General features: G+C 41.3%; 1 protein-coding gene across 1 annotated transcript; it reads right to left on the minus strand.

Annotated features, from left to right (window-relative positions):
- Positions 1-281: 281 nt before the first annotated feature.
- LOC138198128 (calponin-1-like) lies at positions 282-11635 on the minus strand. Its single transcript, XM_069149337.1, has 7 exons — positions 11435-11635; positions 5042-5163; positions 4831-4897; positions 4066-4203; positions 3702-3818; positions 3238-3384; positions 282-2316 (listed from the first exon to the last, which is right to left on the minus strand). Exons 1-7 carry the CDS (start codon positions 11492-11494, stop codon positions 2074-2076), a joined length of 894 nt encoding a protein of 297 aa, XP_069005438.1. The 5' UTR covers positions 11495-11635; the 3' UTR covers positions 282-2073.
- Positions 11636-12005: the final 370 nt, after the last annotated feature.

Genomic DNA, 12005 nt, shown 5'->3' on the forward strand with positions numbered 1-12005 from the left:
TGATGTTCCCTTTTAAAAAAAAAAAGAAAAAGAAAAAAAAAACACACACAACCATGTATTTCTATTACACTATTTCAGTGTACTTCAAGGTGCTGACAATAATGACAAAATGAAATCACAACCAATTTTTTCAGGTGTTTTTTATTGCACAAATGTCATGTTTAGTGAAAGGCATATAGAAGGGAAAAGAAAAAAAAAAAATCAAGAGCTTAGCAAAGATGTAAAGTTTGAATAATGTTAAAACAAAGCAAACACATTAAAAGGTGAAATGTTACTATACATTTACTCATCAGTGCCATTTTGGCCACCAGAAGGTAGTAATAATAATGATAAATTAATGCACTGTTAAAAAAAAAAAATCCTACATTTGATTCAATAAAGGGAAAGATTAGACAAACTATAAAAATGCACTTTCCCCCCCCCCCACTACAAAAGGTGTTAAAACATTGGATAGCACCGTACCAAAAGTACAACATCATGGCTGCTTTTGAATGACGGCGTGTCGTGGAGAGTGTTCGCATGCGCCTCATCTCAGAATTCAAAGCTAGTCTGAAAGTGTAAAAAAAGGACCGCTTCCTGAGCTTCCTGTATTTATAACTACAGCTGTATGTAAAGTGAACCCTGTGATAGCGAGTGGCACCTCTAACCTTACATTCACGATATCCGGTGGGTTGACAGTAATTTTAACACTGGACTCGTCCGCACATTTGGCATGATTAACATTAGCCAATATCTGGAAGCATATGGGTCTGCTTCGATACTGCCACGGGGTGGACAAAGTACTCGGACACTTTACTCAAGTAAAGGAAGCAATACCACAGTGTATAAATTCTGCATTCCAATCCTTGCTTTAAACATTGACCCCTGTAAGTGTGCATAAAATCTTATTATATTCTTCTTACCATGACTGACAAACTCATGGTGTAAAAAAAAAAGGACAACATCGCCACCTGAATTCTTCACAAGAAGTATAGAGTGACATGAATAAAATACTGACATTTAAATGCCTTAAATTTGTACTTAAGAGCAGTGTCTGAGTAAATCTACTTTGTTACAGTCCACTGCAGTTGTTTTTTTTTTTGCCCCTTAAGATGAGGCTGGGTAAAGTGCAAATGGAGCCATTAAGGCACAGGCCAAGTAGAGAAGATTTCCAAAAGGATGGATGGAAAGAAAACAGGACTCACGTGCAGTACAAAAACAAAAACAAAATACTAGTGACTAAGTTTACCAAGCTTCAAACTGGAGGCCACCACACCTACATTCACTCCTTGATCAAAGCGGTGGACCATGTCTCACAGAACCATCTACCTTTGCAGAATACGTTTTCAAAAACCAAAGACTCAAATGCTGCACTCAAGCCATGTAAATTTGCCCTGTAAAAATGGCACGCTGGGTAATCTGGCAGGGTTGTTAACGTGGCCGTTTTGTCAGTGCAGGTGCTCATGACACGAAGCAGTGTCCGCACAAAGCTACAAGTCCTCCTGCGTAGCCTGCCCCGATGAGTCCCGCTCCGTCTCATCCCAAAGAGTGGGGAGCTCCAATGTGGACGTGGATTCTGTTCCATCTGGTTTAAAAGTTCAATAGCACCAATGCAGTCACTCGTTTCCTCCGATAGAACTTTCATCAGTGTTCAAACTGGAGTGGAGGGGGACTTAAGTGAGGCGAGGGGAATGAACAGTTAAAAATCTCTAATTTCAATGCAAGTACAAAAAGCTGTAGAAAAAACAAAAACATAAATAGCAATGGTCATTAAAGCTCAACTTCTGCGTGTTGTGTGGGTATGTTTAGCAGTAATAATATTAACCAAAGTGACAGAAGTTGGCCACCACATGAAATTTTTTGACTTAAGGTCAGTGTAAACAATATCTTTTCTTGTACTCATGGAAACGCAAACAACAAATTCCTAAGAGTAAAAACAAGTTTCGAAAAGATGGGGAATGAAGATGACAGTGACATCAATTGGCGTTAAATAAAAGTCTGGGAGGTTTGCTCGTCACAAAGGCAGTTGTGGCTGGTTGTCTGAAGCAAAAGAAAACGGAGAGAAGGGGCGGGGTGAGGCTGTCTGAACTTTTCTTAGTCAGAGTACTGGTTGTAGCCATCATACTCCACTTCGCTCCCGTTGTTGTAGGCTTCGGTGGGGTTGGCGCAGTACTTGTTGTCGTAGACCTGGCGGGGCAGGCCGTACGTAGTCATGCCCTGTTGGGACGCCACTTTGTTGGTGCCCATCTGCAGAGAGATGGTGGTGGTGTCACAGTTCTCCAGATCCAGCTTCTTGTCAAAGATGTGCCTCCTGGTTCCGGGAGCCGTCATGCCGGACTGGGGGACAAAAGAGAAAGACCGAGGGTTTGTGAAAGAACACTTTTACAGGTACGGTCAGCGTGCTCGATTCAAATTAAAAAGGATTGAAATAATGACGTTGTATATTTTTCACAATATTGGCAAATCCCACATCGTGGCCAAAACTGAGAATGAATTAATCCAAACAACAAACACAATCTGATATATCGTATTCCTCATAAAGCCATAGAAATCCAATACTCTCCAAAAACTAATAAAAACATAAGTAACATCATGGCACTGGATGGACTTCTACCTTCGCTGTGATGCACATGAGCACTGTAGTTCATTTCAACCATTCTTACACAGATGTGTTTATTTGCGTTTAAAGTAGACGTTATTTGACAGAAATCACTACATTAAAAGTGGATAATGGGAACATTTCAATAATTGTTATACTACTCGGAGCCAAGTGCTCTATTTATCCAATACTTCTAGCATCAGTTTGAATAATGGTAGTTTATCAAAAGGCAAAAACAATACACTTTCTATGTACAGACACCATAGATGTATATATTACTTCTGTTTATTCATTTGAGCCATCATCCATTAGTTTTAGTTAATTTAGCTGGTGATTTGTCATGTTCAACGAACTACTAGATTTGACATGTGGATATATTTTAATTTCTTTCCATTTCCTTCAAACTGGCGGACCGACTGCCCAATATTTCCATGTACCTCCTTGCACCGTCTATAAATCCACAGCTGAAAAAGATGAATGTCCTTCGTAGCAATTTATGGGCTCGAGGGCCGAAGACACACAACCGTAATCCATTTGTAAGTATACAACAATACCCTTTAAATTGAACGCGTTTTAATAAACATAAAGCATGTGGTCCATCTAACGTCTGCCGTCTATATCAAACTGGAAAAGGGATGAGCACAAGCATCTCCTCTCACCTGGCTGGCTCCCTTGTTGGTGCCCATCTGTAGGCTGATGGTCGATTGGTCCAGCGGGTTGTCCATGCCTATCTTGGAATCATACAGGTGGCGCCGTGTCCCATAAGAGGTCATGCCCTTTTGACTGGCGAGCTTGTTGGTGCCCATCTAGAGCCAGAGTAAAATGGAAGGAGCTAAATACAATACACTAGTTACCACAGCTGCAGAATTTAAAAGTTCTTATCTATGGTGGTGAATTACCTATTATTTCTTATTATCCATGCAAATCACACATTTTTCTAGGCTAAATTTGAAAAGCAGAGCAGCTCAGAGAGGACTAAAGAGGTTTCTGGAAACGTATATTCAGAATGAGTCCAGCAGGAGGGACAATGACAGCCCCACTGGGAAGCGTTTGACCATCAGAACATCTAAAAGCGTGGCCGTAAAGTAGTCAATTACAGGTTTAGCATCTCTGCCTCTCTGACCTGCAGGCCTATGACGTTGCGTCCCTCCCGGAGCTTCTCGGGAGCGAAGCGCCGCTGATGTTTCTCAGCATACTTCACTCCTATATCGTACTTGGAGGGGAAGCCTTTGGACTTGGCCTGAGACGGAGAAGTGGCAGAGACGGGAAGGAAAATGGTAATAAGAGTGAATATTTCACAGTCGCACTGTTTTTATTATACTGTTGTTCTAGTCCATGCAAGAGATAATAACAACAACAACAACAACTGTATATATGCTAATGTACCGCCAGTGGCGAGTACAGTTACATCAGGCTTTGCTCCAACATATGTCAGTGGAGTAACGGTGTGTGTGTGTGTGTGTGTGTGTGTTTATAGATGCCCTCACCATTCCAGCCAGTGCGATGAGCGTGCACTGGACCTGAGTGTGGTTGACATTCTCAAACAGATCGTTGGCCTCAAAGATGTCATGCAGCCGCAGGCCGTACTCGGTGATCGCACGGACAAAGTTCCCGATATTTTCCAGCTGAGCGAGACAGCAGGCAGAATGCGACATGGGGATTAGCCGACAAGTGCACCCCACATACAGCCCGAGGAGTTTTCTTTGCGTTTCACCGTGAAAACAACCTTGCGCAGTAAAACGGTAATCCGCGATTGTCGCTACCCTTTAAAACGCAATAGTTCCAAAGTGTGAGAAATTAGCCGTTTGGCTTTGCCTTCTTGTACCTCTTATGTCTAAATATGAAGCCGCAGCTCGCTGGCAGTTAGCTTTGCTTGGCACAACGTCCAAGAATCAAGTTAGTCCAAGACTCCCCCCCCCCCCCCCCCCCCCCCCCCCTCATCTGTGCTTTGCCCTTAGAGCCTGTGACTCTGTCCGTCTAACCGTTTACATTCATTTGCAGCAGTAGCAATATCACGGTTGGAATTTTTGCTTTAATCATCTCTTAAAAGCTCTGTTTGCTTTTCCAGTTCTATAAAAGGCCAAGAAAAGCCACGCTGGGATTGGCTTCATTTGATATGGCAGCTACTTTATGGAATGTAAATAAAACTCTTTGTTGGTGCCGGTGCCAGAGCAGCAGACAAATCGAGGTCTGCTTGGCCTGGAGAACAGAGAGACTAGCAGGGCATATAAAATCTGGAGCTGGTGAATTACCTGGTGCCAGTTTTGACTGGAGCTGCTGATCTTTCTCACTGAACCTGGCTGGAGAACATTAATGAGTCTACAAAGAGAGACACAGAGAGTTAAAAAAACAACAACAACAACTTCAATTTCGGGGGGGGGGGGGGGGGGGGATTACTGATAACGCCTGGTACATTTCTGTACTACAAGCTTCCCCCCCCCCCCTAGTTTCTATCTCACTCACTCGCACAACAGGACTCCATCCTTCAGACTATCCATGAAGTTGTCCCCAACCCTTTGGCCCGTCACATCCTGAATCCACAGCCTCAGCTCCTCTTCCTTCTGTGGGTCGTACTTCCCTGCCAGCTGAGAGGAGGAGGAAGGGGGGGGTGTAGAACAGCAGGGGGTCAGACTTTTACTTTTTATTCCGTTTTTGTTTGTAATGGCACACCACATAGAAAGCCTTTTCATACAGAATTGTGCTTGGATGCCTCTTGGAAGAACAAAACATGGATCATGTATGCACGCCAAACACTCACTTCATAGTCCGATATCATCCAGTGGAATAGAAATGCATTTGGTGAATTATATGTAAATTCTTTGCTCCCGGCAAAAATGAGGTTATAGCAAAAACACATTTTTTTTTTAAAAAAAAAAGGTAATTTCTTTTGACATTTAATTTGAAAGAAAATTCTCCATTTAAATAAGAAAATGCTCTTCAGGCAAATCATGATTGTATTTGAGTATCAGAAAGCCTTTATACAGTCCGTCATATTACAGAAGCTAAAACAACTTTTCTGCCATCGCGCTGACAAACAAAACAAACTAAAGTAATTATACTTTTGACTATTGGTGGGGAAAATAAAAGATAATATCATGTGAAATGGTATAACGGCAGTAACGGATAGAAAGCGTCACTTAAAACTCATACAACACAAAAAAGTCTCCGTTTCTCTTTAATACATTAGTTTCTTCAATGCCTAATGTCAGGTTTTCAGTGGCTAAAATAACCGATTTCACCCATTCTTTTCTCATCAGGAATGGCACACTGTGACTGAACATCTTGCCGTATAATGTAAAAGACTTTGAGATCAGGTGTATAAAAAGAACGGGAAGAAAAATGAAAATGAAAAAAAAAAGCCCCGTGGACATTCCTGCATGCAGAAACACACCGGCCTCTCGCTCCCTCTCTTTTCACCATGTATTTCCTTATTGGCACAAGCAGGCCGCCCTAATACTTTGAATTCTGGCACGGGGTTTTAAAGCTGCCCCCTTTTTCTCCCCGCGCACACGCCCGTTCTGGCCCCCTTTTCCTGAATGTTCTGCAGATAAGTCTTCATCGTCTGGAACCGGCAGCCAACACAAACAAGTATTTCAAAGCAGCAGGGATAGCGTGGCTTCCAGTCCATCACACCAAACTTGGGAGAAACAGCTTTGCTAAACCCACCTCCCTCTCCCTCTGACCGACTTGCTCTTTGTCTCCGATTGGCTTAGCTCATATTTCTCTCTCTCTGGGTTTTCCAGTATCTGCCCTTTTACAGTGAGCGAACTATTCAGGCAAACCACGCCGGATAAAGACGGGCCAAGATCAAACCGGCTCCGCTTCCGGTCGAGGTCGTTCAGCTCAGAGTTACCGTGTTGTTTCTTTCTTTAGTAGAACTCGGGAACGAGGTGGTATAAAGGCATGAATATATAAGAATAGCCCATGTATGACTTCAAAAAAAACAACTGATCATTTCTGTGAATTCCGTCTATAACAATTACTGATGAACATATTAAAGCTGGGTACCAAACATCAAGCTGAACTTTGTTAGCACACAGCATCACAAACTCAAGTAGCCCCGTTGTGGAAGAAGTATTCAGATCGTTTACTTATGTTTACGTCCCGTTCGCTAAAGAGTAATCACTGAGGCAATGGCAGAAAATGTGTAAAGGCTAAAACATCCTGGCACAAGAAGTTAGTCAATGAGGACAGTCAGTGTTGCTATAAATTGGCTATATTAGATGACACTATCTGTCTAAAGTTTGCCAGCATTTGCTAAAAGTAGTCACCACGCTTCTGGTCATACCAAGCTGTAGCAGTAAAACTGAGCGATGATCATTACTTTAGAATTTTTTTTATTTGTTCAAGGATGTTTGTGTTATTTAATAGGTTACATAATGCAACTTTAAGCACATGCATTATATAAATGTAGATGAATTGATCAATAATTAGTATTTTATCATCGTAGCTGCTTGACATCGATCTAGTGTTACCGACAGTCAGATAGAATAGAGAATAAAGGGATAAGAGAAAAATAGAGTTTGGCCCCCTCCAATGAGTCAAGATTTTGGTGATGTGATCATAAAATGATTAATGAAAGAGGAAAAGACTCAAATCTTACACAAAGAGGAACTTTTCCCAGTTGTTAACTGTACGATTTTGCCTTAAAACATGACTGAATCTAAAGCAGGTTACCGTTATAGGGGCTAAACAACACATGATGCAATACCCCAACCGGACACTGGTTTTTTTTTTTGTGAGGATTCACAGGACCAAAATGTTGGGAAACACTTCCCTTTGTTCAAATATTTTCTCATGCAAATCAAAATTCCGATTCGTCGGTTTTATTTGGGAAAAATTCTCGTAAAGTTATGTTTCGGCAACATTCATCATTTTCGATTAAAAAATGGTTTTAAAAACGATATGCTGTATCTTTCAGTGGGCCATTGAAGAAAGGAAAAAGAAAAAAAAAGGATCATCTTGACAGCAAAACTCAACACTACAATCAAAACATTTGACACCCAGCTTTAAAATGTAGCGACGACAGAATAATAACCGACTCTGAAACATTATGATATGAAAAGTTGTGGAGTCGGTGCACTGACGAAGCCGTGTCATGTCAGTTACGCAGCAATTTCTTTCCAAGAGAAAAATAAAGAATAAAAGGAATTTGACACATCGCCAGTCGTAGCATTTAAAATTGATTTGAGATGTGTGGCATTTAGTGGACCGAATGTCTCTCACAAATGTTAATGAAAATGAAAAATAATTTGTAGATCTGCCCTGTGATTTGCAGCCACTCTAAAATTCAAAGGATTTTTCATTGGTTCATGCTTCACCTTTCCAACACGTTTCATGAAAATCAGGTAGTTTTTCTGTCATTATGCTGACAAACCAAAAAAAACTGCAGCTGTAATTATACCTTTGACTATTGGTGGGGAAAATAAAGATAATATGCAAAATGCCATAAAACTAGTAACAGATTGAAAGTGTCACTTAAAATGTATACGACCCACAAAAGTCTCCGTTTCTCTTTAATACATTAGTTTCTTTAATGCCTAATTTCAGTTTTTTTTCTCATCAGGAATGACACGCTGTAACTGAACATCTTACTGTATAATGTAAAAGACATTTTCTAACATTAGCCACCATAAACTACTGGTCATACAAGCAGCAAAACCCCTAAGTGTAACGTGCCGAGCGATGGACTGTTTGTGTATCGTGAATGAAACATTACGTTTGTAAGAGAAAGATTCTCACTTTAAGAATTGGTCAACAGCGTCTGTAGAATCTCACAAGCCATTTGCCACACTGCATATTACCATACGGGAGTCCAACAACAGAGAGCAGACCACACGTGCCAACATATCCAGATGCCTGTCTGTTACTTTGGAAATCTCCATAATACACAAACAAAGACATAATCCATTGTTGTCTTGGGTCTCCCACGGCGTGAAATCGATTCACAGTGGGAGCTGCTGGCATGTCTTTGTCTGCGTCATCCATCTCCTGTACACCTGTGTTCTGTCAGGACAGTGTTTTGTCAGCCTCGACGCCGATGTAAACTGTTTAGAGAAAGGACACTTTCAAGTTCCAAGTCGGAGCCCGGCCACTCCTTAAAAGGCCATCAGAGGATGCTGATGTACCTGCCAGTCTTTCTGTTGCATCTCTGCTCCTCTCTGATGTCATGCTGCTGGAACTCGGCATGAAGCCCTTCGACCTCGCATTTCACCTCTACTCTACTTCTAAACTTCTGCCGACTGTACGTACACGATCGGCTTAGAAACGGTTTGGGAAATGGCAGCAAAAATAACAGCGAATGGGCTATAATGAAAGGAATGTGGGCTCCACAGAGGGCGGCGCGCCTCGGTGCGAGATTGAAGCACTGCTGAGTGATGGTACTATTCAGGGAAGAGGCCACATCCCTCCAGGACAATGATGATGATGATGATGATAATCTGGGTGTTGAAAGTCACAAGCTGACCTTTCTCATCCTGAACACAGACTGTCAGCAGCTCTGAATCATCCAAACATACAGAGTCACTACTGTCACGACAGAGGTGGCAAACGCATTTAAAAATCCAGAAAATCATATTTACAGTCACAGTATGAATATTACCCAGATACCTCATGACAGCTTAAAGGGATAGTTTGCATTTTTTTTTTTAAGTGGTGTCGCCTGAGGTTCATATTCAGTGCAGTAGATGGTCAACGAGTCCCTAGTTTGGAGAAAACAACAAAACATATTTAACCACGTTAAATATATATATATATCAGTTTAAGCATACTCTATATTTAGAATATTTTCTGCTGCTTTACCTTGTCGTCATACAGCCCTTTCCAATAGGGAGCCACGCTGTTATACTTATCTACGCTCTTTTCAAAGCCTCTTTTGACAAAAACAGCAATTTTACCTTGAGGACACAGGAGTTTTCTGGTCTACAGCTGCTTCAATTGGATGGTTTGTTTGTGTTATTGTGCGTCTTTGGTGTTAGTTTACTCCTGAACTAATGTATCCAAACAAGTCATGATGAGGTAAAAGTGGGGGGCGATAATCTTAATATAGTGTACACCTAAACTGATGTTGATTTTTAAGTGGACTTTTTTGCTTCCTCAAAATGGGGACAGGCTGACTTCCTCTCCCCCCCTCCATCTACTCCTGGTCAAACACTAACTATGGATAAATACCTCATACAACCCCACTTCAAAAAAATGCAAACAATCCCGTTAAACCGTTGTAAATATTAGTTTGTACGTTTCTGTTTTGCTGGGTAAAACTCCTTTTTATGCTTCTTGCAACTTCTAATCCATCACACACACCGATAGCTAATTATTTTGCAGACGATTACTCACACACACACACAAACAGATCTTGTGTTTATGAAATCTGATTCGTTTTTATAGATTTTACAACAAACATAATCAGCTTCAACTCGACCCTCGGCAACAACAAATAACTGCTAATGTTATAAAAAATCACGCAGTCTTGTAATGTCCAATCACGTAACATGGATAGGCGTCACATTGGTTGCATAATGAGTCATTTCATTTTTACATACATTTTGAATACAGGCCCTTTACTTTCAAGCACTGGAGTATTTGGAGTCTCCCTCCACTTCAAAACACGTTTCTCTTCTTGTTCCTACAATTGAATGCGTGAGCTTCACTCTGCAGAGTTTAAAACTAAAAGACTGTTTTCACATTCATCTTCTGAAGGAGAGAAGTTTCTTTGTTCTTATTGAAAATTTGATTTTAAGGGGCGGGCCTACAAACAGGATTTGTGACATCACAAATAGCTGGGAAGCCGATCGTGGTCCAATTCAACTTGTACAACTATGATGTGGAAACTTGAAACCTCCAGAGCAAAAACACTGACATTGGACTTTAAAAAGTGAATAAGAGAAACTTCAGATATTAAATATATTTGCATATATTCATATTCAGGAATTATTAAAGTGACAAGGAGTAAATGACATTGTCAAGTGTGACGAGATACCCGAACCGTATCAGACACACATCAGTGTTCCCTGCAGGGTAATTTTATAAATCTACACGTGGCTCTTCAAGTAAAGGATTTCTCTTTTCAATAAGAACTTGCTCACAAAGCAACTCATATGTCCATAAACATTTACATCTGTGGTCCTTTAATATTTTTTTTTAAATCAAGCTATACCCATTACTTAAAATACAAAAAAAACCTTCATGCACTGTGATTCTCACTGAACAATTTACCTACAAGCTCATATTCACAAACATGATACATTTCCTCATGTTTCAGTAAGTTGGATTTCTCTCTGCCAAGCAAATAAATGAGCCAACAGAAGAATAAGCAGCACAAGTCAAACCTCCTCCCCCTGTGTGCTGCACTCTCACGGACTAAATGGCATAATCGCACAAATAATTTGGCCACTAAAACCTACTTTCAGCTCCAAAACAATCACCTCCTTCACCGAGTGATATATGTTACATACACACATATATATATAATATCAAAAGGCAGAAGTGTGTCACCGCAGCTGCTTCCCGAGCACAAAACCTGGAATCAAACTGGGATGAGATCACATCACAACAAAGAGCCTACCTCATTGTTTAAGTGGAGTCAGTTCAAAACCCTCTATCCAGCAAGTTCCCCCAAATGCTTCAGTATTTATCAACACGCAGCGCCTGTTACCATCTTATGGCTGTTGTTGTTGTGTTTTTTTTTTAGGGCAAATACTTAGTACAGCCACGAAGAGGGGGTTGACAGTGTACGTCATCAGTGGCCTTTGGTGGACCTCTGACACCGCCTGAGGAGTCAGTGCTCCAGCCACCGTGTGTGCCACCGTGTACTCTGTATACACTTTAAAAACTACAATTTTAAAAGTGTAAACGTACCTTACTCTTGACCTCGGCAGAAAGTCCGAAGGCAGGGCCGCTCCTGAAATGTGTTGTCATTCTGTTATTCTGCTCTATTTACAGTGGAGCCGAGAAGAGCTTTCAAAACCGCGAAGCAGGTTACAGCTCTGCGTCCGAGGCTCAGAAACGCGCAGGAAAAAGTCCTCGGAAAGAGTCCGTTGGGTATCTTTTCTTTCTTGCTCGACGCGGTGGTGCTCTGACCTGCTGCAGAGAACTTGGGACAGCTTCCCGACACTTTTCTGAATCTTTTTTAAACGCTTCCCATGTGTGTGCGCTCTGATTGGCCGCGGCAGCTGCCCAATCCGGACGCAGCCTCCTTCGTCGGGGAGGGGTGATGTCACCGCTCGGGTATTGGATTTAATCAGTGTCACTTTTTCCACCTTCAGACCAGCAGGGATGTCTCTCAGTGGTGTTCAGGTGCACTCTGTTACACTATTGTCCATGTTCACCTGAACCTCTGATATCGTTCATGGCCTTAGATGGCATATTATTAACTACACATATTATATGATGTGAATAATAAGATATTTAGTAATGTATAAATAAAAAA

This window comes from Embiotoca jacksoni, unplaced genomic scaffold (assembly GCF_022577435.1).
Source record: "Embiotoca jacksoni isolate LCO1_2020_lvr unplaced genomic scaffold, fEmbJac1.0.p SCAF_15, whole genome shotgun sequence".
In the NCBI taxonomy this organism is placed as follows: domain Eukaryota; kingdom Metazoa; phylum Chordata; class Actinopteri; family Embiotocidae; genus Embiotoca; species Embiotoca jacksoni.